A 25777-nucleotide genomic window follows, 5' to 3' on the forward strand; every position below is an offset into this window, starting at 1 on the left:
GGCTAGCCCCCGGCAGCTCAGCGGCTACTCGGAGACCCTGCAGACCCTGCCCAGTGCAGTCTCAAGACACGCTTAAGCCACGGGAGACCGTTTATTGAGGTTTTAATGTCGGGGTAGGGACCCAGTGTACACACGGATGTGGGCAAAGATACCTCCCACATGCAAGCACATACCCATAGGTTGAACACAGGGTCTGTGCACCTCCTGTCCCCAGCAAAGAGCTGTGGCCTTTGGGGGATATGATCTCAGGGCTGGCCATGCCCCTAGCTTCTGCAGGGTCTTGGCAGATTCGACAAGGACTAGGGCAAAAGTCTTCAGCCCTCCCGTGCCCCCTGCAGCAGGCCTAGGGCTCCAAGGTGTCCCGTCTCAGGCTCCAGGTTCCAGGGCTTCCCACTGCACGGGGGAAGGAGTCCTCTGTGACCACGGGCTCGCCTCTGTCATCCAGGCTAGGCTAACCTTGTCTGCGGACATCCACTCTGAGGTGAGAGCTGCTACCTCAAGGAGCTCTGCCTCATGGGGGCAACTGTGGGGAGGACACAGACTTGAGAGGGCTGAAGGGGGTCACTGGAGGACCTCATCCCATCCCGAGGGGGGAGACAGACATACTCTCCGGGCTCAGGCTGGACACAACGGCCAGACTCCGGGGGCCTCCCGTGAGAGGCTCTTCTCTGGTTGGAGGCAGAAGATCCTGTGGGAAAAGCGAGTCAGCGTGGGGCTGGGCGGGCCCCCCACCGACCTGGCCCCCTCCAGAACTGCTCTGACCTGAGTGCCAGGGGGGCCCGCGAGCGGCCGTGGGGGCGGGGGCGGCGGCGGCGCAGCGCCCGTCTGCCGGATGAACTGCTGCAGGTTGCACTGACGCAGCTCCCGGTTCAGCTCCTGCAGCTCCTGGGCCTGGGCCTGGGGCCCACGGGACCCTCAGGCTCTGATTCCGATTTTGAGACCGACGCCCACCCCCCCCCACTCCCCACCCCCCCACCCCCCCACCCTGCCCTGCGCTGGGGATAGGGGCTCACCTGCAGGGCGTGTTCGGCAGCCTCCAGAGCCCGGCCCACCAGGGCGAGACTGCCCTGCACCTCCATGCTTTGCCGCTCCTGGGTGGCCAGGTCCTGGCGCAGGCGTTCAGCCACAGACGCTGTGGGTGAGGAGGGCCTAGGGGCCTCTGCAGCCAGATGTAACTCGGCCTCCAGGGCACGGGCCTGGGCGTCCAGGGCCTGCAGTCTAGCCGCGTGCTCAGCTGTAGCTGCGCTCAGCGCCTGCAGGCGGGCCTGTGCCTCGCGCTCCCGGGCCTGCTCCCGCCGCAGCTCCTGCTCCCAGAAGGCCTCCTGGCCCAGCTCCGCTGCGTTCCTGCGCACCCTTTGCTCCAGACCCTGCAGGTCTGCACAGCAGCCTGGCACAGGCACTACGGGAGCCAGAGGCTCGGGTGGCACAGGGCCGGGGGCCTGCCCAGAGCACCCCAGGCTGAAGGTCAGTGGTTTGCAGGGCTCACGGTCCAGTGCTGGTCGAGGCTTTGGGGGAAGGCTGGCTCGGATAGGGCAGCGCTCAGGGGGAGGGCAGCTGTCCGAGGAGGGCCTCCCAGCGAGGCTGGGTCCTGTCCGCCTCAGGACAAACTGGACATCACTGGCAAACTGTCCGCAGGTCGCTTGGGCGCCCACAGGACATTCCTGGGGTAGCAGCTGCCGCTCCTTCTCTCTGAGGCGCTGCACGAGCACAAAGCGGCCCGTCTGGCCTGGAGTCGGGGAGAGGGGTCAGTCAGCCCACATCCCTTACCTTCAGTCCATCCGGCCCGAGCAGCTGGGGGAAGGCGAGAGGAACCAGCAGCAGCCCCACCCTCCTGGGGTCCAGATGGGGGCCGGCACCTGCTGGGCCGATCTGTGCTCAGGAACTCACCTATGGCTTGGGCTAGTGCAATGACCACTTCTTGACAGGTGGTCTGCTCTGAAACCCCACAAACCACACGCTGGATGCCGTCCACCCACACCTTCAGCTCCATGGCCGCCAGTCCTGAGAGCATGCCTGTCCTGCAGCGAGGGCGAGGGCCACGGGGTCAGGCCCCGCCTGGCCCCAACTCAGCTTGACCGGCTCTTCCTCCTCAGGCCTGCCCCGCACCCCGGAACTGGCTCGGGACTGCTGCCCCTCGGCATCTGGTGCGCAGCCCCACACGGAGGCCGCACATTCCTGGGGGTGGGGCAGCAAAGGCCAGGGCCCCCCCCACCCCGCCACAGAGAGGGAACCAGAGGGCCCTCCCGCAGCGCTCGGAGGCTGCCCCACTTCCCAGCCTGCTCTCGGCCGGCCCCACTCCCGGAACCAAGCAAATCATTAACCAGACCGGGCCACCCGGCTTGAAGGGCACAGCCCCTCCCGCGGGGCGTCTGCGCGCAGCCCTCGGCACCGGAGACCCGCCGCACCCGGCGCGGGCGGCCCCTCCCTGCTACCGCGCGGCCCCGCGCTCGCGGCGAGGCCGCGGTCCCAGCTCGCAGCGGGTGCAGGTGCGGCGCGGCCCCCTCGCCGGCCCGGCTCGCGCCCCTCTGTCGGAGTCGCAGCCCAGGGCCGCGCCCTGCGCCGCGAAGGCCCCGGAACTCGGCGCGGCTCACCTGGACGCTAACCGGCCTCCGGAATCCGGACGCAGACTGGCTGCTGCCAGGCTCCGTGCGCCGCCGCAACCTGCCGCCTCCAGCGCCGCGGGAGCGCCCCGGCCCGCCGCCCCATTGGCTCGCCGCCCGCGCGCCCCGCCCCTCGAGCCCCCATTGGCTGCACCGCGCGCCCCGCCCACTCCGTGCCTACGCCCATTAGCCACCTACGCAGAGCCTCTCCCCTGGGCCTCCCCATTGGCTCCCCGCCCGTCCCGCCCCCGGCGGCGCCCAGGTGTGGGCGGGGCTCGGCGGCGCCGGGGGCCGAGAGCGCCCGGGTCCACGCGCGCCCCGAACCCGCTCACCGCGCGGAAGAGCGCTGCCTTCCGCGGCGCAGGGGGCGCGTGGGGCAGGTGCCTGGCCGCGTTTCCTGGCTGACTTTCGCAGAAGCCGTCCCGTCTGATGAGTCTCCCGCCTAAGGGAGGGGGCGCCGGCCCGGGACCCCGCGAGCCTGGCTTGCACCCAGGAGGGCAACGGGGCTCACACCGCCCCTCCCCTCGCCTGGGGCGCGATGGGACGCGCGGGAGTCGGGGGGCTCAAGGCGGGAGGGAGTGGAGCTGGTTGGCCGCTGGTCCTCTCCGGCTGCTGCCAGACCGACAATCCTGATGGGGGAGGGGGCCGCCAAGAGGTTGCCTGGGACAAAGGCCTTGGGCTCTTTGTCTGAGGCTCAGTGGGGCCCAAGGCTGGTCCGAGCTGCAAACACACTCCTCCGCCAGGCGAGCCCTGCTGTTCTGCCCGGAGACCCCAGGCCGGCGCGGCGGCAGGCGTCCCTCATGCTCTCAGTGCTGTCTGTGTGGATCAGCAGCAATGACGTCTAGAACCTGCACTGCCCAAGTCAGACTGGCCCAGGGCGGGGGTTTCTCCCTCCTGCCCACCCCAAGCCCTGCAGGAGCGAAAGTTGAAAGTCTCAATGAATGCATGGTGAGGGAATGAAGGGGGGTGGGAGTGGAGCAGAAAGTAGAGGGCATGGTCTTATGGGTCAGGTCTGGGGCTCACTTTTGTCCAGGTCCAGGGGCAAGGGAACCATTTGTTATGGTTTCAGCCCCTAAGTCGCATCCGACTGACTCTTTGTGACCCCATAGACTGTAGTATGCCAGGCTCCTCTGTCCTCCACTAGTCCCCCAACTTTGTTCAAATTCATGTCCATAGAGTTGGTGATGCCATCCAACCACCTCATCCTCTGTCACCCCCTTCTCCTTTTGCTTTCAATTTGTCTCAGAACCAGGGCCTTTTCCAGTGAGTTGGTTCTTCGCATCAGGTGGCCAAAGTATTGGCACTTCAGCTTGAGCATCAGTCTTTCCAGGGAATATTCAGGATTAATATACTTTCTTCTCTAGCACAAAAATTTGAAAGCATCAGTTCTACTGGTCAGCTGAAGGCTCTCAGCATTCTTCATGGTCCAACTCTTACATCCACACATAACTACTGGAAAAACCATCAGTTCCGTTCAGTTCAGTCGCTCTGTCGTGTCCGACTTTGCGACCCCATGGACTGCAGCACACCAGGCCTCCCTGTCCCGCACCAACTCCCAGAGCTTGCTAAAATTCATGTCCATTGAGTCGGTGATGCCATCCTGCCATCTCATCTTCTGTCATCCACTTCTACTGCCCTCAATCTTTCCCAGCATCAGGTTCTTTCCAGTGAGTCAACTCTTCCCATCAGGTAGCCAACGTATTGGAGCTTCAGCTTCAGCATCAGTCCTTCCAATGAACATTCAGGAGTGATTTCCTTTAGGATTGACTGGTTGGATCTCCTTGCAGTCCAAAGAACTCTCAAGAGTCTTCTCCAACACCACAGTTCAAAAGCATCAATTCTCCAGCGCTCAGCTTTCTTTATAGTCCAACTCTCACATCCATACATGACTGACGGGAAAACCATAACTGACTAGATGGACGTTTGTTGGCAATGTACTGTCTCTGCTTTTTAATATGCTGTCCAGGTTGGTCATAGCTTTTCTTCCAAGGAGCAAGTGTCTTTTAATTTCATGGCTGCTGTCACCATCTGCAGTGATTTGGGAGCTCAAGAAAATGAAATCTGTCACTGCTTCTACATTTTCCCCCTTCTATTTGCCATGAAGTGATGGGACTGGATGCCATGATTTTAGTTTTTTTCACTGTTGAGCTTCAAAGCAGCAGGTTCACTCTCCTCTTTCACCCTATCAGGAGGCTCCTTAATTTGTCTTTGCTTTCTGCCATTAGAGCCGTATCATCTGTATATCTGCTCCTGCTGCTGCTAAGCCGCTTCAGTCGTGTCCGACTCTGTGCAGCCCCATAGACGGCAACCTACCAGGCTCCTCCGTCCCTGGGATTCTCCAGGCAAGAACACTGGAGTGGGTTGCCATTTCCTTCTGCAATGCATATCTGAGGTTGTTGAAATTTCTCCCAGCAATTTTGATTCCAGCTTGTGATTTCTCCAGCCCAGCATTTCGCATGATGTGCTCTGCATAGAAGTTAAATAAGCAGGGTGACAATATACAGCCTTGACGTACTCCTTTCCCAATTTGGAACCAGCCCATTATTCCATGTCCGGTTCTAGCTGTTGCTTCTTGACCTGCATACAGATTTCTCAGGAGACAGGTAAGGTGGTCTGGTATTCCCATCTCTTGAGGAATTTTCCGCAGTTTTTTTGTGATCCACACAGTGAAATGCTTTAGCATAGTCAATGAAGCAGAAGTAAATGTTTTTCTGGAATTCTCTATGATCCAGAAATGATCCAATGGATATTGGTGATTTGATCCCTGGTTCCTCTGCCTTTTCTAAATCCAGCTTGAACATCAGTTTTCAATTCACATACTATTGAAGCCTGGCTTGAAGAATTTTGAGGATCACCTTGCTAGCATGTGAGATGAGTGCAATTGTGTGGTAGTCTGAGGATTTTCTGCAATTTCCCTTCTTTGGGATTGGAATGAAAACTGACCTTTTCTAGTTCTGTGGCCACTGCTGAGTTTTCCAAATTTGTTAGCATATTGAGTACACCACTTTAACAGCATCATCTTTTAAGATTTTTATATAGCTCAGCTGGAATTCCATCACCTCCACTAGCTTTGTTTGTAGTGATGCTTCCTAAGGCCCATTTGACTTCACACTCCAGGATGTCTGGCTCTAGGTGAGTGATCCCACCATTGTGGGTATCCCGGTCATTAAGACCTTTCTTTGTGTAGTACATCTGTGTTTTCTTGCCACCTCTTCTTAATCTCTTCTGCTTCTGTTAGGTCCTTACTATTTCTCTCATTTATCACGACCGTCTTCACATGAAATGTTCCCCTGGTATCTCCAGCTTCCTTGAAGAGATCTCTGATCTTTCCCATTCTACCATTTTCCACTATTTCTTTGCAGTGTTCATTTAAGAAGGACTTCTCACCTCTCCTTGCTATTCTCTGGAACGCTGTGTTCAGTTAGATGCTACTGTTGTCAGTGTATGTGTCCCAAGGCTCCTTACAGTGGCTCTAGTGCTGTGGGTGAGCGCCGGGAGGGAGGCTTCTGTACTGGGGGTTAGGCAAAGGCACAGCAGTCAGTAAGGCAAAGGGGCGGGGGAAGGCATGGAAGGGGGCCCGCTGCTGGCCAGAGCGCAGCAAGCCGCTCTCCCAGGTCCTCAGGGCTCTCCCCTCCCTTTCCCCAGATGGCTGGGCCCCAGTGAGGTCACATGCTTAGCAGAGCCAGCCTTCTGCCCTGTGGACACACTCACAGAGCAGCAGTGCCCCCAGCACCCGCCGACTGCCATGGTCAGCCAGGGAGGGCCCACGGGAACCTCCCCAGGGCTGGCTGGGGCTGTTGAGCTGAGCGGGTGATGGTGGCAGGCCCTGTGGGTCACTCTGTGTCCCCTGGGTCTGCTGAGGTTAGCTGGGCTGTCGGTCAGCCCCTCAACAGCTTCTCCTTCAGGCTAGACAAGGACGGGGCCAGGGTTCACCTGGGGCCCTGGTCTCGGTCTCCCTGGAGGCTCCTGGTAACAAACAGCCCCTCCCCTCTGGCTGCTGGTATCCATGGCAACCCTGTAGAGCCTTTCTCTCCCCAGGCCTGCTTGGACCTCAGGCCTCAGGTGAGTGTTGGGGAGGACCCTGGCTCTGAGGGGACAGAGCCCACACCAGTGAAGGACCAGCACCTTTGGGGGCCCATGCTCTAGGCTGGGGGAACAGGCGCCCAGGTCCTGGAGGCAAGGGTGACAGGGAAGAGAGGACAGGGAACGGCCGAGCACCCACTGACGTTATGCCAGGGGTGGGGGTGGTCTGCTGCCTTGGCCTGCTCAGAAACGCGCAGGTGTAGACACTCAGGTGACTGGTAGCGTGCCATTCACACGCACACTCACACACACACACACACGCACACCCCTTCGTGGAGAGTGGCACCCCGTGAACCAGCAGTGCCGTCTGGGGCCGGCATACACAAGGGTGGCTGTGTAAGGAGAGCCCTGCAGGGTGCAGGGCAGGCCCGGTGCAGCCCCACCACCCCTCCTCCCAGCGCCCCCAGCGACATCAAGAATGGCCCGCAAGTCTTGTCAGGAGGCTGAAGACGCTGAGGAGGTGGCTCTCCCATCCCTGGTGGACCGAGAACCAGTGAGTGGCCACGTGGGGCCTCCAGCAGGCGCCGCTGCAGACCCGGTGGCTCCCACACACCCTCAGAACGCCAAGCCCAGCTCCACCAGGATGGTCTCCTCCATCAGCCTGCAGTAAGGAGGGGAGGGGTGTGGTCGGCGGCTCGGGTCAGGCCAGCCAGACAGTAGGGCCTGACCCAGCAGCGAGGGGGGCTGGTGTTTCAGGCCGGCCTTGGAGTCCCTGGACCCCCGCGCCCTGCGGCTGCTCTGGGGGCAGAGGGAGTTGGAGATCCAGGCCCTGCGGTGGGCCGTCCAGAATCAGCATGCAGCCCGGCGCCGCCGCATCCTGCAGGAGGTGGCTGGGCTTCCAGCCGAGAGGTCAGTGGTGTGCACTGGTCCCCCACCCACTCAATCCCCGGCCCGGCCCTAGCCTGGGGTTTATGTCTGATTCCAACGTTAACTACCAAGCCTGACCCCAGCCCTGACCCTGACCTACGCCTCTGACCCCAGTCCTTACCTGGCTCTGATCCCCTGCCCTAACCTTGCTGCTGCTGCTGCTAAGTCGCTTCAGTCATGCCCGACTCTTAGTGACCCCATGGACTGCAGCCTACCAGGCTCCTCCGTCCATGGGATTTTCCAGGCAAGAGTACTGGAGTGGGGTGCCATTGTCTTCTCCGCCCTAACCCTAAAGAAGTTAACACACTGTGAACCACCCAGACCCTAGCTCCTAAGCATGTCGATGGGTGTTGAACCCAGCCTAGACCCGGCCTCCGACCCAGACCTCTTCAGGGCCTGACCCGCCTGCCTGGCCCGGGCACCCTAATGAGTGATGAGGCTGCGGACCCAGAGGTGGGGCTGCTGAGACTACCCCTCCCCCAGGAGTTCAAGAAGTCAGAAGTTCCTGCAAAACCAGGTCCAAAAGCTGACTTTGGAGTTGAAAGCACAGAAGGAAAAGGCCCAGCTGGTGAAGGGCAAGAGGGATCAGGGAAGGGGGTGGGGTGGGGGGTGAGGCCCAAGCCAGGGTGGGGCAGGCTGGGGTTGGGTCGGTGGAAGGCCCCACCCACTGCTGACCCGTCTGAGCAGGAGAAGAAGCGCCTGGAGGAGCGGCTGCAGCAGACCGGGGACGCGCTGCAGCAGCTGGAGGCTGAGCTGCAGGCCTTCCAGAAGTCCTGCCTCCTGCAGCTGGCCCGCTCCTCCTGGGTGGGCCGCGTGCTGCGGTCTTCCACGGGCAGCGTGGAGGTAAGCCTGGCTATGGGCAGCCCCCCAGCCCACCCTCCTTGGTCGGCTGGCTGTCCCCTTCAGACTGGTGCTTCCACTCAGGGGCCTTGGCCTCCCTGGAGGCCTGCCTCCTGGAGCAGGGACGAGCAACCAAGCCTGTGGTCCCTCCCACCTGGCTCTTAGCAAGCGTGTGCCTCAGGTGTGGGGAGGCTGGAGGGCAGAGTGGCCTTGGGCAGAGGGGTGTGCTCCCCACCCCCAGTCCCTGCCTGCTGGCCTCCTGTCCCCTTTGCAGGTGGTGACCGCAGAGACCCTGATGGACCTCAGTGACTTCTCTGAGAACGATCAGGCCCCCACTGCTGGGGAGGTAAATGAGGCCCTCCAGGTATGTTCTTGGACCTGCAGTCCTGTAGGAGGGTCAGGTCACCTGCCTGTTGCTCCCTGGCCAGGGTTTCCGCCTGGAGGATGTGGACTGGAACAGCATTGCCCACCGGTACCCCAACCTCTTCACCAACCTCGAGTCCAACTCAGATCAAAAGTAATTGCCCTGGATGGGGACCCCTCAGGGGGGAGGGAGAAGAGGCGAGGGCCTGCCTTGGCTGGGACGAACCAAAGTCCAGGTTCCATCCTTTAGTGACCATGGACAGGTCATCTAAACCTTCCAAGCGTCAGTTCTCTGACCTGCAGCTTGTAGTCAGGGATGAAGGGAAATAGTTCTGGGGCCATCTCTGTCTACCCATGAGCCCTTTGCCCAGGTGGGGTCCTAGGGGCTGAGGCCACAACTTGGTGGGCCCTGCCCCCATCTGATGGAGGTCAGATGGGGGCAGAGCTGGTGTCCAGGAGCCAGAGGTCTGGGCAGCAAGTTGGTCATGACCTGCAGGCACGCCCGGACCCCGCAGCTCCCAGCAGCCTCACCGCCTGACCAGTGGAGCTCAGAGCTGTGCTGTAGGCACCAGGAGCACAATCTCAAGAGTGTCGAGTGGAGCTCCCTGCCCTTGGCGGGCACCAGCAGCTCCGGGGGTGCCGACTCTGAGTCCAGCAACAGCCAGCTGGTGGCGCATAATCGCGTGCCTAAAGTCACAGGGGACCGTCCCCTAGTGCCTGGCCGCACTGCCAAGCACGTGGAGGCGCAGGCACAGAGCCTCTGCAGGGATGGTCAGGCAACATCTGAATGTGGAGCGGGGCGGGTCTCCCCTGGTCTCTTCCCCTTCCCACACCTGCAGGACTGTGCTCTCTGCCCCAAGCCCCGAAGCACACCCCCTAACCTCCTGGCTTCCAGGTTCCCAGCTGGAGGCAGCGACCTCCTGGCTTCCAGTCCCAGCTGGAGGCAGCGGGGCTTCTGGCTTCCAGGTTCCCAGCTGGAGGCAGCGACCTCCTGGCTCCAGTCCCAGCTGGAGGCAGCAGGGACCCCAGCCCTGTCCCTGGGTTAGGGTGGGCTCGGAGGGCTCCTGCCACTGCCTCGGTGCCCTGGCTCCAGCCCACTTGCCACCCCAGCCCCCGCCAAGTGCTGCACAGTGCCTCTCCGCTTCTCCCAGGGGCCGGGGCCCACCACCCCTCCTGCCCGGACCTGATCCCTACCGCTGCTCCTCTCCCACATGGACCTTCGGGGCACTGCGAGCCGGGTCCAGCCTCACAGGAGATGTCCTCGGTGGACCCTGGACCCTCCAAACTGGGGTTCCCCTCCCAGGCAGTCCGCCTCTCCGTGCATCTCCAGAACACCCACTCAGATGAGCAGGGCGAGAATGGCCAGACGCCTGAGTCTGGGGTGGACTCCCATCTCTGGCATTCCAGGCGCTGTCCAAGGTGAGGACGGGACCCAGCTGGGACTGCAGGGTCGGGTCTCCTAGAGGGACCGTTGGCGGGAGGGACCCCACTGACTTGGCACAGCGCCCCTGCCTGCGCTCCAGCCCCAGCCCCACGGGCTCCTGCCTGAAGATCATGGCGGTTAGCCGCCGCCAGAGGTTCGTGCGCATCCTCAACCAGTCGCTGGAGGAGACAGTGGACCTGGGCGGCTTCGTGCTGCAGCAGCTGGTGCTCGACTTCCCCGTGTGCCTGTACCGCTTCCCACCCAGCACCCTGCTGGCTCCGCGGCACCACATCACGGTGCGCCCCGCTCCCCGCTCCCCCCGCCCCTCAAGGCCCAGCCCTCCAGTGGCCAGCCCTTCACCCGGTGCCCCCTGCCCCCGGCTCTTCCCAGGTGTGGGGTGAGGGGCCCTGCAGTACCAGGCGGCAGCAGCCCTCCTCCTTGGGCCAGGAGCCCGTCCACTTCTACTCCAGCCGAAGTTGCGTGACCCTCCTCCTGAACCCCCAAGGCGAGGTCAGAGCGGGTCCCAGCGCGGGTGGGGGAACGGGCGGCTTTGTGGAGTAGGGGTGATTTCCGTGTTTCCCACGGCCTCTTAGGTCCTCAGCGAGCACCAGTCCCCACACTGCGTGACCCCAGTGTCCAGGATCTTCGCAGACAACACCGACTTGTCCATCGACTGTTTCCCACTCTCAGAGGCCCGGCCTGGAGCTGACCTTGCGGAGCATCAGCCCCAGCCTCGACCCCTGCGCAAGGGTCGGGTGCGGGAGGCCCGGGCTGGGCGCCGGAGGCCGGGGTGGGGACCGCGGGTCCCTCGGTGCCTGCTTCCTCCCCAGGGCCGGACTGGCAAAGACCCCAGACTCCCTGCTGGGACTGCCCCCCACCTCCCCAGGTCCCACCCTTCCGCCTGTTCTGGACTCCCCTCAGGTCTTCCACCTCCCCAGGCCGCGTCTGCCCCGGGACCACCCCTTCCCGCTGGCAGGCTGTCTCTCACGACCCCTCCCTACCTCGCCAGGCCAAGGGTCCAATTGCCCCGCCTGAGTACCATCAAGCTCCTCCGCCAGCGGGAGGCGCCAGTATGGCCCGAGGACGTGGCCCAGACCCACCCAGAGCTCTTGCCCGCCATCCCCATCCCCGGTGAGTGCGCAGCTGGGAGGAACGTGGAGGAGGGGCGGCCGGCAAGGAGGGGGCGCCCGGCTGACCCCACCCAACTTCTTCCCAGCAGAGGTCGGGGTGGGCCTCCAGGACTGCCAGGGTAGGAAGGAGCACAAAATCCGGGTGAGTGCTCCGCCCCGCCCCGCCCTCAGGCCCCGCCCCGCCCTCAGGCCCCGCCCCGCCCTCAGGCCCCGCCCCGCCCTCAGGCCCCGCCCCTCCGCCAGGCCCCGCCCCTCCGCCAGGCCCCGCCCTCAGGCCCCTCCGCCAATCCCCCCTCCCTCATACCCCTTCCCACCCTCCGGCCCCGCCCCTCCACTAGGCCCCGCCCCTTCCCATCCAGCGGCCTCTCGGGCTCCGCCCCCCGCCAGGTGTGCCGGAAGAGGGTGGACCGTGGCTGTCCCATGGTGGCGCTGTCGGTGCAGAGCACGGCTGAGAGCAGGTACGGCTTCCGCTTCCTCAGCTGCCCGCCCATCACCGCGGACACTCGCTGGCCGCTGTAGGGCCGGGCCTGGCGGCAGTATCGGCACCTGCGCCCCCACGTCTCCACGACTGTGGCGGTGGGGCAGGAAGAAAGCACGGGAGGCAGACGGTGCCGGCTGTATAATTTATTGAATGCCGCCTACTAAGTAAACCGCATTTCTGTACACCTGAGAGTCGAAAATGATTCCTTTGGCTTCCGGGAGGAGGGAGCTGGTCGTCCCATCCCCACGCAGGGAGCCCCACCGGTCCACCAGGGTTGGCCGGCGGCAAGTGCCTCTACTTGGGACCGCAGCAGCCCAAGGGTGGCTTAGAGCCCTGGGTGGCTGGTGGGCTGGCCAAGGGCTGGCCAGGGCCCAGTTCCAGCCACCTTGGCCAGGGCCCAACCTGCTTTCTCTCAGGCCTGCTCCTCAGGGAAGGCCAGGCCTCACGGAATAGGTGGGCGGCTGGGCCAGTGGTGGGGACTTGTGCGTTCTCTCCTGGGCTCAACCTCTTCCCCCCTTGGTGGTCCCAGCTCCTGATTTCCCTCCACCAAGAGGGTCCTCTCCTGTACCAGGCCCACTTCTCCCCCCCAAGCATGCTCGCCCAGGCGCTCTGGATTCTGTGAGGCCGGAGTGCACGCTGGGCCTTCCACGATTGCCCTGGGGCCCTTGGCCACTAGGCAGGCCGGCCTGGCAGTGGGTAGGGGTGTACACGAGGGTGGGGTCGGGCTGGGGTGGTGAGTGTCAGGTGCGGCATGCACCGGAGGCTGGGGGTCTGGCTGCTGAGTCTGGGGCTGGCTTTGGGCCTGGACATCCCTCTGCTTGAGGACTGGGGCCCAAGGTCAATTCTTGGGCTCTCAGAGCAGTCACTGGAGCCAGCCCCTGACCCAGGCCAGGCCCCAAACTACCCAGGGTTCTGAGCCTACGCCCCCGGAACTGTAGATCTGCGGACCCCCAGGAGTTGCGGCCCTGGTCTGGCATGAAGGACTTGGGGGGACAGGGGATCAGGTTGTACCCCGAGGTCCTGGAAGACTCTGGGAAAGGAGGAAAGACAGCAGGTCAGACAGAGCCACCGGGGTCACCGGGGCCGGGCTGCACAGCAGGGCCGTAGTGTCTGCTCACAGGCAGGTGGCCCCGGGGTCGTTCCCAAACCTCCCCCAGGCAGTGAAGCCCTGGCACCCACCTGAAGGCAGGCTGGGTGGGCGGGTTCGTGGTCACCCAGTGCCCACCTGGACCCTGACTGGAGTAGGAGGTCCTAGCACCTCTCTGTCCCTCACTGGCTGGCGCGCCTCCAGCCACTCCTGCTGGCTGCCTGCCCGCGCTCCCCTCTCCTCCGCCCTCAGCTCAGCGGCCTCAGCCAGGTGCTGAGGGCCCTGGCTGTCTCAGGCCTGCCTTCCCCAGCCCCTGCCCCAGGCACAGCAGCAGCTCAGCGAGTGCAGAGCTTCGGCCCTGTCCCTGCTCTGTCCTGGCTTCTTTGGTGCGCCCCCCCAAAGCCCCCTCTCCGCAGGGTCATCCAGCCGACCTTGCAGCCCCTGCTCACAAACGCCCCCTCCCCAGGCTTGCTTGCCCAGCTGTTCTGCAAGTCGGCCCAACCCTCTCCTCCAGGAAGCCCCCCGCAGCCCTTCTCTCTGCCTCACAGCCCCTGCATTGGCTCTGCTCAGCCACGGTTCCTCGAGCCAGTGTCCCTGAGGGAGGGTCTTGCCCGGCTTAGTTCTGTCCCAGCCCAGGACAGGCCCCGTCTGCAGAGGAAAGGCAGTGGCTGCCACCCGCCAGCCCCCACCATGGTCTCCTGCCCACCACCTGGGGGCCTTGCTCCCTTCGCTGGGCTTGCACTGTGCTCCGGGGAACCTCTGCTGGTCTGCCCCATGTTGGCCCTGGCCCCTCCCCGGGCCACTGACTCTCATTCGGGGCCCCTGCACTGCCCTTGTCGGGAGGGCCTGCCCTCTCCCTCTTTCAGCCGGCTGACCCGGCTGCCTGGCCCCTGGGCTCAGGGGAGGGGAACTTCAGCCCCCACCCCCAGGAGAGGCCCTCCCTGCCCCTCCCGCCTCAGCCCAGCGGTGCTGGCTCTGTGGGGCAGGCTACCTGGGGCCAGGCATAGGGGGCTGCGGTGAGGCTTGGGCCCAGCCTTGTCCTCTTGCTCTTCAGGGCCCCTCTGTGGGCCCCAGGGGGCTGCGGCCCTCTCCTTCCAGGACTCTGGGCACCTACTGGGAAGGGGGCTGGGGTGTGGGCGGGGGAGGTTGCAGCCTGCTCCTCCTTTGGAGCAGATCCCAGAGGAGTGTGACTTGGGGCAGCCTTGGGCTCCCGTGACCCGACCCTCCAGCCACCCAGGGACCAGGGACCACTCAGCCAAGGCAGGTCCCAGCCACAAGCCCCGCCCCCTGCCCTGATCAGAGCACATAGGGTGTGGGGCAGGGGCGCCCACCGCAGGCGCAGCTCCCGCGAAGCCTGAAGCCCAGCCCAGGCCAGGAGGTCGCGATCGTCGGCAGGGTCAGGCCTTGAGGTGGAGGCCCTGGGGGCCAGCTCTTCCGGCCTGGGAGAGGGCAGCTTCTCTGGGTGCACCCCAGCCTGAGAAGGGAGAGGGCTGGCTCAGGGCACGGCCTGCCGGGGCTGGGGGCTGGGTGCCGCCTGCTGTGGGGGCAGGCTGTACCTGGCGCCGGTGCTGACGCTCCCGCAGGCCTTTGGTGGGATTCCCACAGAGGACCCGGCCGGCGCCTGGAGAAGAAGAAGTGGCTGGGCCTGGTTTGGGGCTTCAGGGCTTCAGGGCCAGCTTCACACTGAGGCGGGTCACCTACCGTGGGTGAGGTTGCTGGCGTCATCCTCTGGGGCTGGGCCCTTGGGAAGGAGGCCTTCAGGCAGGAGCACCCCGGGAACCAGCAGGGAGAGAGGCCAGCGCCTGGGGGCCTGGGGCTGGGTCTCAGGCAGGCACAGCTCAGGGGAGCAGTGGGTTCGATCTGCCCAAGGGTCAAAATCAGAGGTCACCAAGGCGCACGCCAGTTGGTCAGCCAGGAGTCCCCCCAGCTGAACCCCATCCACAGAGCCCACCGCCCTGCGTCAGTGTGCCTGAGGCCCCAAGTCACAGGGTGGCAGGTTTCTCCCTTCCCGCTGCGGATGGCGGGGGAGGCCTGCACCAAGGCTGCTCCCAGGGAGGGTGTGCTGGCCTGGGATTGTGTGTGTGCAGGACTCTGGGGACAAAGGGTCAGGTCTGAGTAGGGACGCAGGAGGCAGCCTCCGAGCGGGACCAGGGTGCGGCCCGTCCTGGGGCTCTCAGGGGAGGTCCACAGGCCGGGTGGGGTGGCCCCAGCCCGAGGCCCCTGGGCACGGCTGCGTGTACCCGGCCTGGGGAGCAGGCTGTCTAGGATGCAGCCCTCCTTGATGGCCTCCTTCACCAGGAGCCAGTCCTGGTCCAGCTTCCGAGAGGCCAGCGGGCCCGTGTGCGCGGCGGGCAGCTCGTCCAGGACCTGCAGCTGGGGGATGAGCTTCCTGACCTCTGCCCTGTAGTTGTAGCCCTGGGGCACCTGCGGGTGGGGGCGGGCCTGAGTCAGGCCAGCCTGGGCCTGAGCTGCTCCTCCAGCCCCTCTGTGGGCAGGGCAGGGGAGCCGGGATTTGCTGGGACCAGGCCCGCCTGGGTCACTCTGGAACCTTGGGGACTGCTGGGACCCTGGGCTGTTGCCCACTCATGATCACACTCTCCGGGCTCACTGCCAGGGTCCAGGGCTGCCCTCTGGCCTGCAGGGCTGCCCTGAGTTCAGAGCTTAGCCCCGTGGCGGGCAGAAGCAGCCAGGCGGGTGGAGGGAGCTCTGGCCGAGGTGGTGTGGCCCCCAGCATAGGGGCACCTCTGAACGGGGCCTGCAGGGTGTGCGCACCCGACTCCACGTGGAGACTGCACTCTGCATGGCGCGTGCATAGAGCTCTCCCAGGAGCACACGTGAGCCAGGGCCTGGCCCGGGTATGTGTGGCCCTTTGGAGTCCAGTTGTGCGTGGCCCAGGGGGATGTGGGGGCAGCCGCCGGGCCCCCAGCAATATGAGAAGGAGCTCCCGTGAGGAGGCCCTGACGTGCCCTGGGTGGGTCCCCTGGGATCTGCTGAGATCTGGCCCATTCAGGCGGGCAAAGCGGTTCCCCGGCCGGCCAAGGGGCTGGCACACAGATTGCCTCCCGCCCGGCGGTGCGCACCTGGTGGGTTGGGCCGGAGCCTGGCCGCAGGCAGAGTGGGTTGCCCTCCAGGGTGAGCGTAGCCAGCCGCGGGCACAGCTGCAGGTAACGCAGCTGCCCCGGGTCCTCCACGCAGTTGCCTTCTAGGTCCAGCACCTCCAGCTGCTCCAGCAGGCAAAGCGGGCTCAGGTCCCAGATGTTGTTGTAGGAGACGTAGAGCTCCTGGGGGGCCCGGCAGGGGAGGGGTGCTCAGCCAGGGCCGCCCCGCCTCCTGCCCCCTGTCCGCTCCCGCCTCCCCCGGACAGGGCAGGGCAGGCCCACCTTCAGGGCAGGAAAGGAGCTGATGCCATCCAGGTCGGCCAGGCCGCAGCGGGCCAGCCAGAGCACCTGCAGGCGGCCCAGGGAGGTGCCCAGGTCCCTGCAGAGGGCGGGGTGGAGTCAGTGCTGCCCGGGGCGGGGGGCTGTGTCGGTGACTGCCCAGGCGCTGTGCCCTGCCTTGTGCCCGCCGCCACCCACATCTGCTGTCTCCAGACGCGGGGGCCGCTGGGACTGGCTTGTGTGGCCTCCAGGCCAAGGAGGAGCCCCAGAGCGCCCGGCCGCCTGCCTTCCCTCCTGGCTGCAGGCGCTGGAGGGCCCAGGCCTGGCTGCAGGTCGCCCTTGTGCTAGACGGCTGCTGCAGTGGACCTGGCCTCCCCAGCGGGGCCAGCAGGGGTCCTCCCTCCCGCTCCCCCCAGGCCTTTCTTGTGGCCCCTCCCCAGCCCAGCTGTGCCTGCAGGAACACCCCTCCCTGCCGGGACTGGTCTGTGCCACCTCCCTGTGGTGGCTGCTGCCCCGTGGGCGGGCAGGCCAGGGCTCTCCATCGGCTCCTGGGACGCACTCGTCTGTGCTTCTCTCCCAGCGTCCCCTACTCTCATGTCCGGAGCTTGGCCTCAGGCGTGTGGCCTCATCATCAGCCCTTCTCTCTCCTGTTTCCAAACCTGCACCTTTCCTCTGCTTTCTGGGAGGTCCCCTTGTCTTCCCACGTTGCTGTTAACGTCACACATTTAATTCCTAAGCGCCCTGAGCTGTCCTCTCATCTTTTCCCGTAGAATACTGTTTTTGTTTTGAGGGTACAGAGAGGGCGCGTGTTCTTCTGCGCCTCTCAGAACGTTCCCTGGAGGCACCTGGACAGCTTGCTCCCCCTTGGCACTGTGTGCAGCCACTGAGCCTGCGGCCGCGTGATGCATCTCCCGAAGCCCGCGTGCCCAGGAGCCCGCGCTGGGCATCAAGAAGCCACTGCGGTGAGAAAGCCTGCACACCTAGAGAGCAGCCCCCGCTCACGCCAACTGGGGAAAGCCCGCACACACACCTAGAGAGCAGCCCCCGCTCACGCCAACTGGGGAAAGCCCGCACACACACCTAGAGAGCAGCCCCCGCTCACGCCAACTGGGGAAAGCCCGCACACACACCTAGAGAGCAGCCCCCGCTCACGCCAACTGGAGAAAGCCTGCACACAGCAAGGGAGGCCCCGGCAGCCATGAATGAGGTATCGATTTTTTAAATTGTTGAAGATGTTAAAAAAATACTAGTAATAACTAGAAAAATCAGAGAAGATGAACAGAGCCCAATGCTGACTCTTTAAAAACTTACAGACAACCCTTTGGCAAGACTGATCAAGGATAAGCAGAGAGACCGTGCAAATTAATGTATCGGACTTAAAAAGAGGAATAATTATGGTCTTGGCAGCAATTTAAAATAGCAAAAGACCATTAAGAACCACCTATACACCAATATCCTCGAAAACCCAGAGAGCTGGCATCAAAAGACAGAAAACTAGGGCATTCCCTAGCAGTCCAGTGGTTAAGAATCCAATTTGCAATGGAGGAGACAAGGGTTCAACCCCTGCGCCGGAAACTCAGGTCCCACCTGCTTCACAGCAACTAAGGCCACACACCACAAATACTGAGCCCACATGCCCCAACTAGAAAACCAGCACGCCGCAACGAAAAATCCCACGCAAGGCAACAAAGATCCCATGTGCCACCCAAGGCAGCCAAATAGGTGAATACTTTTTTAAAAAAGGAAAGAAAAGTACATTAATAGCTGCTAAAGAAATTAAATCGTCACTAACACCCCTCCCTCCTCTCTGCCCCTGCCAAGTCCCCAGATTTGGATCAGTTTTAAAGTACATTCTATTATGGAATAGTCGATATCTTCTACAATAGTTTCTTATACAGAAGTTTTTTTAAAGAAAAATCAGGCAATTGAAAAGAACAGTGAAAGTGTGGGTCTGAGTCAGTCCTCGATTCCAGGACCAGAGAAGTACCAATTGGACCATCAGCGGGTTGTAGCCGACAAAGACAGATGTGAAAATTGTGGAGCAAAGATTGTAATGTTACAGATTTAAAAATAGCTCATCAAGCAGTGTTGCTGCAGGAATGTAAGGATGAATTGCAAAATCTGTCAGTGGAATCCAGTACACAAGCAGACTAAAGGAGAAATATCACTTCATGATCATGTCGACAGATGGAGGAGAACCCAGACACATATCCGTTAAGATCAGGAACAAACCAAGGACCCCTGCTGCTGTTATTGCCACTGTTTGAATCATGTTGGCTAGCAGGTCCTGGCCAAAGCATACGACAAGAAAGAGAAGCAGGAAGGTTAAAGTGAAAGGCAGTGCTCCTAGCTTGCTGACGACGTGACCATCAGTATAGAAACCCGACTGAATTAACAAACTATCTGACTAACAGGAGAGTTTGGCAATAACGTTTAAATACAAAGCAAAGGTACAAGATTGCCAGAGGTAATAGGCTCGCTTATGAAGATCAATTGCTTTATTGATTAGAAAAATCTATCCCCCCCCCAAAGAAAAATCTATCCCAAATCAGCATAGTGTTTTTCTAAATTTGCAATGACCAAACAAGATACCGCAGAGACAGGGCCTCATCCATGATTTTATCAAAACACTATGAATATGTGGGAAGCGATTCAGTTCTGGTTTCAGGGAGCCCAGCCTTCAGGGGAGGCTTGTGTCCTGCCCTGTCCCAAGTGGCAGTGGGGTGCTCAGGCGGGGGTCCTGGTTAGCCCACTGCAATCGCAGTTCCATCCCCTGGAGAGTGGCTACTGTAAGAAAGTGCACACATCACACAATTCTGGCCGGAGAAACACAGGAAGAACGCTGGGAACCTTCTTGTTCTTACCAACCGATGGGCACAGAAGGGCACATTTCCTGCTGTGGGATGAGCTGCGTCCCTGCAAATTCGTGTGTTGAACCCTGACCCTCAGGACCTCAGAATGTGCCTTGCTGTGGAAACTGGGTCTCTGCAGATGTCATTAGTAGAGACGTGTGCATATGTGCTAAGTTGCTTCAGTGGTGTCCAACTCTGCAACCCCATGGACTGTAGCCAGGGGGCTCCTCTGTCCATGGGATTCTCCAGGCAAGAACACTGAACTGGGGTGCCATGCCGTCCTCCAGGGGATTTTCCTGACCAAGGGATCAAACCTGCATCTCTAATGCCTCCTGCCTTGGCAGGCGGGCCCTAGTCGAGGTGCTGCTGCTGCTGCTAAGTCACTTCAGTCATGTCCCACTCTGTGCAACCCCATAGAGGGCAGCCCACCAGGCTCCCCTGTCCCTGAGATTCTCCAGGCAAGAGCACTGGAGTGGGTTGCCATTTCTGTCTCCAATGCTGCTAAGTTGCTTCAGTCGTGTCCAACTCTGTGCGACCCCATAGAGGGCAGCCCACCAGGCTCCCCTGTCCCTGGGATTCTGCAGGCAAGAGCACTGGAGTGGGTTGCCGTTTCTGTCTCCAGTGTATGAAAGTGAAAAGTGAAAGTGAAGTCGCTCAGTCGTGTCCGACTCTTAGCAACCCCATGGACTGCAGCCCACCAGGCTCCTCTGTCCATGGGATTTTCCAGGCAAGAGCACTGGAGTGGGTGCCATTGCCTTTTCCCTAGTGGAGATGAGGTGGGCCCTAATCCAGGATGACTGATGTCCTTTTAAAAAGGGGAAATTTGGATCCTGACACTAGGAGAAGAAGGCTATTCGAGGTGAAGGCAGGGACTGGGGTGAGGAACGCCAAAGATGGCCAGCAAGCCCCCAGGAGCAAGGAGCAAGCCAGGTTCTCCTTCTGCCTCAGGAGACACACCTTGATCCTGACCCGTGACCCCCAGACCTGAGTCAGTTTCTGCTGTTCAAGTTGCCTAGTTTGTGATGCTCTGACAAGGCAGAAATAGCCTTTAAACATTTTCTTTAACGTTTATCAGTTGGAATGCTTTCAGCTGCAAGTTACAGAAACCTGTGTCCAGTTGGCCCTAAGCAGTGAGAAACCATTTATCCCTTCAGTGGACAACTCAAAAGGGAGGGGGGATGTGTATACAGGGCCTTCCCTGGTGGCGCAGTGGTAGAGAGTCTGCCTGCAGTGGAGGGGCTGCACGCAGGAAACACAGGCTTGCTTCCTGGGAGGGAGGCGTGGCAGCCCGCTCCGGTGTTCTTGCCTGGAGAATCTCATGGACAGAGGAGCCTGGCGCGCTACGGTCCATGGGAACACAAAGAGCGGGACACGACTGAGGTGACTTAGCGTGCACGCATGCGTATACAAAAACCTGATCCACGTTGTTGCGCAGCAGAAACTAACACAGCCCTGTGAAGCAATTACGCTCCAGTTAAAAACAGAGCCTACGAGAAACAGAGACGCGCGCAGGAACGGAGAGCCGCACCAGAGTCGTGGGTGGATGTAACTCAAACGTTAACTGGACATGTGACTTTAAAAAGTCCTCCCCTCCCCTCCAAAAAAATCCAGAAGGATTAGGACGTGTGAAACTCAACAAAGTGATTGTAAAACTCCAAGGCAAGAATAAGTGTCCAGGAACAGCTAGGTCAGCTTGGAGAAAGGAAAGCTCAGATGAGGGTCACGTGTCGCACAGAAGCACAGAGCCACACCATGAAGACAGAGCTCTCAGCTCCCCAGCATGCCCATGTGGCCTGGGGAACACGAGACCACCAGGCGCTGAAGAACAGAGGTGGGTCTCACACCGGGAGTGGGGGCAAGCTGGAGATAAGCAGGATTAAAGACCCAAAAGTAAAAAGCGGGCCCACAAATGAATAGAAGAGAATAGAAGACTGTCTCCAAGACCTTGCGGGGGAAGAGGTGGACGAACCTCCTAAAAGACTGCCCTAGCACCAGCCAGAGCTGGTAGAAAGTCAGAATGAAGGGCTTCTGCTTGAGTTAGTAGGGGAGGCAGGGTGGAGAGTGGCAAAGTCTCCAGGGCACCCAGGCTACACAGACAGCCACGGACACGGACAAGGAGAGGGCAGGACTCACCTGAAAAGGCAGCACAAGGGGACACACCCGTGGTCAAGGGGTGTGAAGAGCATCCCTGTGGTTACTGTAATCGCCCCCAAGTTAGTTGTGTTACTGGGATTCCCCACCCAGCAGTTCTGGCGTGTTGGATGCTGGCTGGCCCAGAAGTCGGCCCCACCAGGCCTCATGTCAGGACACTTTCGGGGCCGAATTCTCCCTTAGCTTTGGATGGAGTGACAGTCACCACACAAAGGCCATCTCCCAGCCTCATAACGCCACTGAGGCTCTACAGCCTTGGCACCCCGGTGCCAGCTAAGCTGTAACGCCACTCCACTGGGCCATCGTGCAGAACCAGGCCCCTCTCACAGGTGGTAGTCACCGTCACACCACGGAGATGTGCAGAATCTTTTGGCCAAGTTTCGGGATTTGATAACAAAGATTTCTTCCATTTTGCACTATTGTTATTAAGGAACAGAAGGCATTTTTACATAAAATTTACGACGCAATTTTTCCTGGAATTGATTTTTCTTTTCTTTTTTTTCCTTGAAATCAAATATTTTGCTTTGTTACGAATGGCGCATCGTATTTGATTTTCTATCTTCCACTTCTCTTTACAGGTTCCATTCTTCATAGATTTTCTATATATTTTTGTTGCTCTTTGAGCTAATGTGTGAGCCTTAATGACGGAGGAAGTATGACTTTTCTCTCTGCTAACTTACAGGATTGATGTCTTCGTCACAATTTGGCTGAAGGTGAGGTGAAAGTGAGAGTCACTGAGCCGTGGCCGACTCTTTGCGTGGACTTCATAAAGTCCGTGGGACTCTCCAGGCCAGAATACTGGAGTGGGTAGCCATTCCCTTCTCCAGGGGATTGTCCCAACCCAGGGATGGAACCCAGGTCTCCTGTATTGCAAGCAGATTCTTTACCAGCTGAGCCAGACGGGAGCCTTATATGAATAACCAGCAGTATAAATAGGCGGTTGCTCATGAGTTACTTCATTTTCTCCCCTGAAAATAACTGGACACTCACAGCCCATTTAAAACATCGGGAGAACTTTCTAGATTTGCGGCTGGCCTCCTGTTGCCTCAGGACAGCTGTCTAGCTGCATAAAACACTCCGTTTGCTCAAACACGCAAATAAACTCTGATATTACTTCAGCATCATCCTTTCCAGCCCGACGAAGTAAGTAAAAATTTTACTCTGTCCTTCATTTTGCACTGTGACTTTTACGTTAATTATCAGGGTGTTCCTGTGTGTCACGTGGGGCCTGAGGCCCGGCTGGTGCTGAGGGGTGTGGGAGTGTCCCAAATCCCAGAGCCGGATGGTGATGCACCCTCCAGCTTCGCGGGTGGGGGTTTCTTTGCCGAAGGTCGGTGGGCATTTCTGAGGACCACACAACCTGGAGTGACCAGCCCAAGCCAGCCCGCAGGCTCCAGGCAGAGTGCGTCAGCCTCAGCGGGGCCAGGAGGCGGGATTAGAGCCAGAGACGGCGGGATGCCGGGGGACCCTAGGCCAAGACCACCGGGGCACTCACCTCAGGGAGCCCAGGCAGCTGCCGTTCAGCTTCAGCTGGCTGAGGTTGGGCAGGTGCAGCCCTGTGGGGCACAGGGGGAGAGGTCAGTGCCGGCACTGCCACCCTGGCACCCTTCGGCAGCACCAGTGCCCTGGTCCCTGCTGCCTGTGGCTGCTGAGGCCTAGGGCGGCCTTGGGGCCACATGCTGATGCCTGAGGCCCTGCTCGAATGAGGCGGGCCAGGGTGTACAGGGCGCCTTGAGTGGGCAGGGCCACACAGGAGGCTGTGGAAGCCCTGGGCTCTGGCAGGAGGGGTTCCGGCTGGCGTCCACGCACCACGCGTGGGTCTTGCCCCCAGGCCACTCCCACGACTGGCCCCCGGGCCCTGCAGGCATAGCCAGGCCACAGCCTCCATCGGCTCACACCCTGGGCTCTAGAGCAGGGGACCCCAGGGCCCCGGGGGGAGGCTCTGAGTCCGGACTGCCTTGGAGAACAGGACGCCGACACAGAGTCTCTGTCCTCAGTCCCCGGAGAGAGGTGTGCAGGGCGGGCCGTGCAGAGGGGCCGTCCAACGACCAGGACAGGGTCTGAGCAGGCAGGCCCTCCAAGTGCAGCCTGGCCAGGATGGCGGTGGGTGTGTGTGGGGAGGGGCTCTCACCGAAGCTCCCCAGGCTGTTCTCACGGGTGTTGACACACATCTCCAGCACGCTCACCAGTCGGAGGTCATCGACCTGGGCCAGGGCCTGCTGCAGGGGTCAGGGGCATCAGCCCTGGAGCATAGACCATAGTCACACGCTCTCCATCCCACCCTCCCAGTGAAACTCCTGCTTTTGACCACAGGCTGGAGCAGGTGCGGGCGTTTGCCTGCCTCACCCACGTCAACTCCAGCCACAGTCAGCTCTGGCTGGCCCCCAAGTGCGATGTAGCAACAGTGGTGGAGTGGACTGCCATTGCCTTCTCCAACAAGAGTGGAGACGGTGACCCCGCGTGGCTGGGGGGGCCTTTGCCAGAGAAGGGCCTGCCCGGTGGCAGGGGGCTGATTCCAATGAGACCCACGGAACAGCCTCAGTGCAGCCTGGGGCCTGAGCCTGGCCCCACTGAGCACGGCCAAGCCCTAGCCTCCCTCACACCCGGGGAAAGTACACTTATACTGTAAGCTGTTGAGTTGGGGAACTGTTTGTTACACAGCATCACTATAGCAATAGCTGACTCATACAAAACTTGAGACGTAGATGAAGCTCCAGCCGCGGAGTGGGCGCTGGTGGCAGCGCTGGGGCTGGGGGATCACTGACGTGAGTGCTGCTGAACACGAGTAACGTCTAGTAACGAGAGTGTTACTAAAACTGGAAAGATGGAGACACAGCTCATGGGATGGTGCAATTTTTTGGTAAAGAGAGTTTCCAGTAGAAACCTGGCTGGCAGAAAGTGCACAGAGCGAACTCGTGGCGGTGGGGAGAGAGGTGCCCAGCAAGATGTGGGCAGAGTGAACCGGCCACGGCTCACTGCATTTGATGAGGCCTTGCAGGAGGCAAACTTCAGCTGGAATGGGGAGAGCTCAGGCGTTCTGAGACCTGTGGCTTGAAAAATACAATGGCTTCTCAACTCAAATCAGTGAAAAGAAAAATGAAGAAAGGCTTGGAGTTAGAAAGACCCTGTGAGATTTGGGAGAAAGCGGTTGCCAGGCACTTGCTGCCCTTGGGTGGCGCCAGGAGGACCGAGGCCTGAGGCCCCTGGTTCCAGTGATCGAGTCAGCAGGGGCAGAAACGCTGCAGCAGCCACCAGGGGGGCGGCTTTGGCGCGGTGGGCGCTGGACCCAAGTGTGCTTGGAAGCACGCCCGCCAAGGGCCACGGCCCGGACCGAAGCTGAGCGTGGCCGCCAGAGGCCAGGAGTCCAGGCTTCTCTCACACAGGCAGCGAGTCTCCCCAGCCAGAAGCTGGTGGAGGACGGCAGGTTCCAGGGTGGGCGGGGTGGCCCTGGTCAGGGCAACCGCCCAGCGCAGGGGCTGGTACAGCAGCTGGCCTGACGTGACGGGTCCATGCTGGACCCAGACCTTGGGCACGGCTGTGCTGCAGGCCCGGCTGGAGGGCAGACACACAGGGGCCATGGGGGGTGGGGAGGGGCACACAGGAGTGTCCCATCCAGCAGCAGCGAGTAGACAGTGTGAGCCCTTCACGTTGGTCGGAAAGGTGGGTGGGGTCCCGGGCGCCCAGGCTCCTTCTGCAGAGTTCTGGTGGTTGTGTTGCCCCGGGGTCGCCAAGGCTCCCCTCCCGTGTGCCTCTCACACGGGTGCAGGCATGTGTAGGGGTGGAGGGGCACTGGACCGCACCGAGCCCTCAGCATGGCCAGCAGTGGGTAGGTGAGCGTGTGGCCAGGAAGGGAAGCGGCCCCGCTGCCAGGAGTGCAGGGCTGCACCCTGGGGTCGCCAGGCGGGAGCCTGCAATCAGAGGGTCTGCAGAGCCTGCGGGCCCTCAGGATGGGGGGGGCGACTGCCATGAGCACCCCGGGTTTGGGAGGAAGGCTTCCACAGCCGGGTCAGTGGGGCGCTGAGCCACCCCGCCAGAGCAGCCTCCACCGCCCATCCCTGCTTGCAGCTAGTGAAGTCTGCGTGCTGTGCGCTCCAGGGGCCTGCCACCCTGTATCCACAAGGATGAGGGCCCTTCTATCTGGTTCAGGGTCCCTGGAGCCCCCTGCACAGCAAATCTTTGGAAGGGCCTGGCTTGGGCCCTTCTTGCCTGAATGCTGAAGGACTTCTGTGTCCCCAGGCACCTGGGGTTGGCCCCCAGGGGCAGCAGGGCATCTGGCAGCCAGCCGAGCCCAGCCCCGCACTCACCAGCCTGGCGGGCGACAGGCACTCCTCCGCCAGCTGCTTGCTGTGGCCATGCCCACGGTGGCCTGGGGCCTTGCTCCAAGGCTGGGGGTTGTGCAGGCCTTGTGAGCTCAGCTCCCGCACTTGGATGCTGGCTGTGCTTGGCCGAGGCCCGCGGTCTCCGTCCCAGGCCTGGTCCATTCACACCCAACCTGCTGGGTGCAGGCAGAGAGCGAAGCCGGT

General features: G+C 61.4%; 3 protein-coding genes across 3 annotated transcripts; 1 reads left to right on the top strand and 2 right to left on the bottom strand.

Annotated features, from left to right (window-relative positions):
- Positions 1–201: 201 nt before the first annotated feature.
- RASSF7 (Ras association domain family member 7) lies at positions 202–2011 on the bottom strand. The gene is made up of 5 exons (XM_052662356.1): positions 1888–2011; positions 1014–1726; positions 763–897; positions 607–688; positions 202–523 (listed from the first exon to the last, which is right to left on the bottom strand). Exons 1-5 carry the CDS (start codon positions 2009–2011, stop codon positions 492–494), a joined length of 1086 nt encoding a protein of 361 aa, XP_052518316.1. The 3' UTR covers positions 202–491.
- A 5090-nt stretch (positions 2012–7101) lies between these two features.
- On the top strand, positions 7102–11825 carry LMNTD2 (lamin tail domain containing 2). The gene is given in 14 exon segments (XM_052662531.1): positions 7102–7289; positions 7380–7532; positions 8034–8118; positions 8238–8393; positions 8665–8736; positions 8819–8907; positions 9250–9542; positions 9905–10172; positions 10277–10472; positions 10567–10686; positions 10770–11307; positions 11393–11448; positions 11645–11671; positions 11673–11825. Coding segments are annotated over 14 exon segments (2394 nt in total).
- A 702-nt stretch (positions 11826–12527) lies between these two features.
- Positions 12528–25735, bottom strand: LRRC56 (leucine rich repeat containing 56). The gene is given in 11 exon segments (XM_052661850.1): positions 12528–12817; positions 13866–14156; positions 14159–14348; positions 14431–14495; positions 14576–14734; positions 15115–15298; positions 15955–16155; positions 16255–16351; positions 22750–22810; positions 23386–23473; positions 25559–25735. Coding segments are annotated over 11 exon segments (1803 nt in total).
- Positions 25736–25777: the final 42 nt, after the last annotated feature.

Source organism: Budorcas taxicolor, chromosome 25, assembly GCF_023091745.1.
Source record: "Budorcas taxicolor isolate Tak-1 chromosome 25, Takin1.1, whole genome shotgun sequence".
In the NCBI taxonomy this organism is placed as follows: domain Eukaryota; kingdom Metazoa; phylum Chordata; class Mammalia; order Artiodactyla; family Bovidae; genus Budorcas; species Budorcas taxicolor.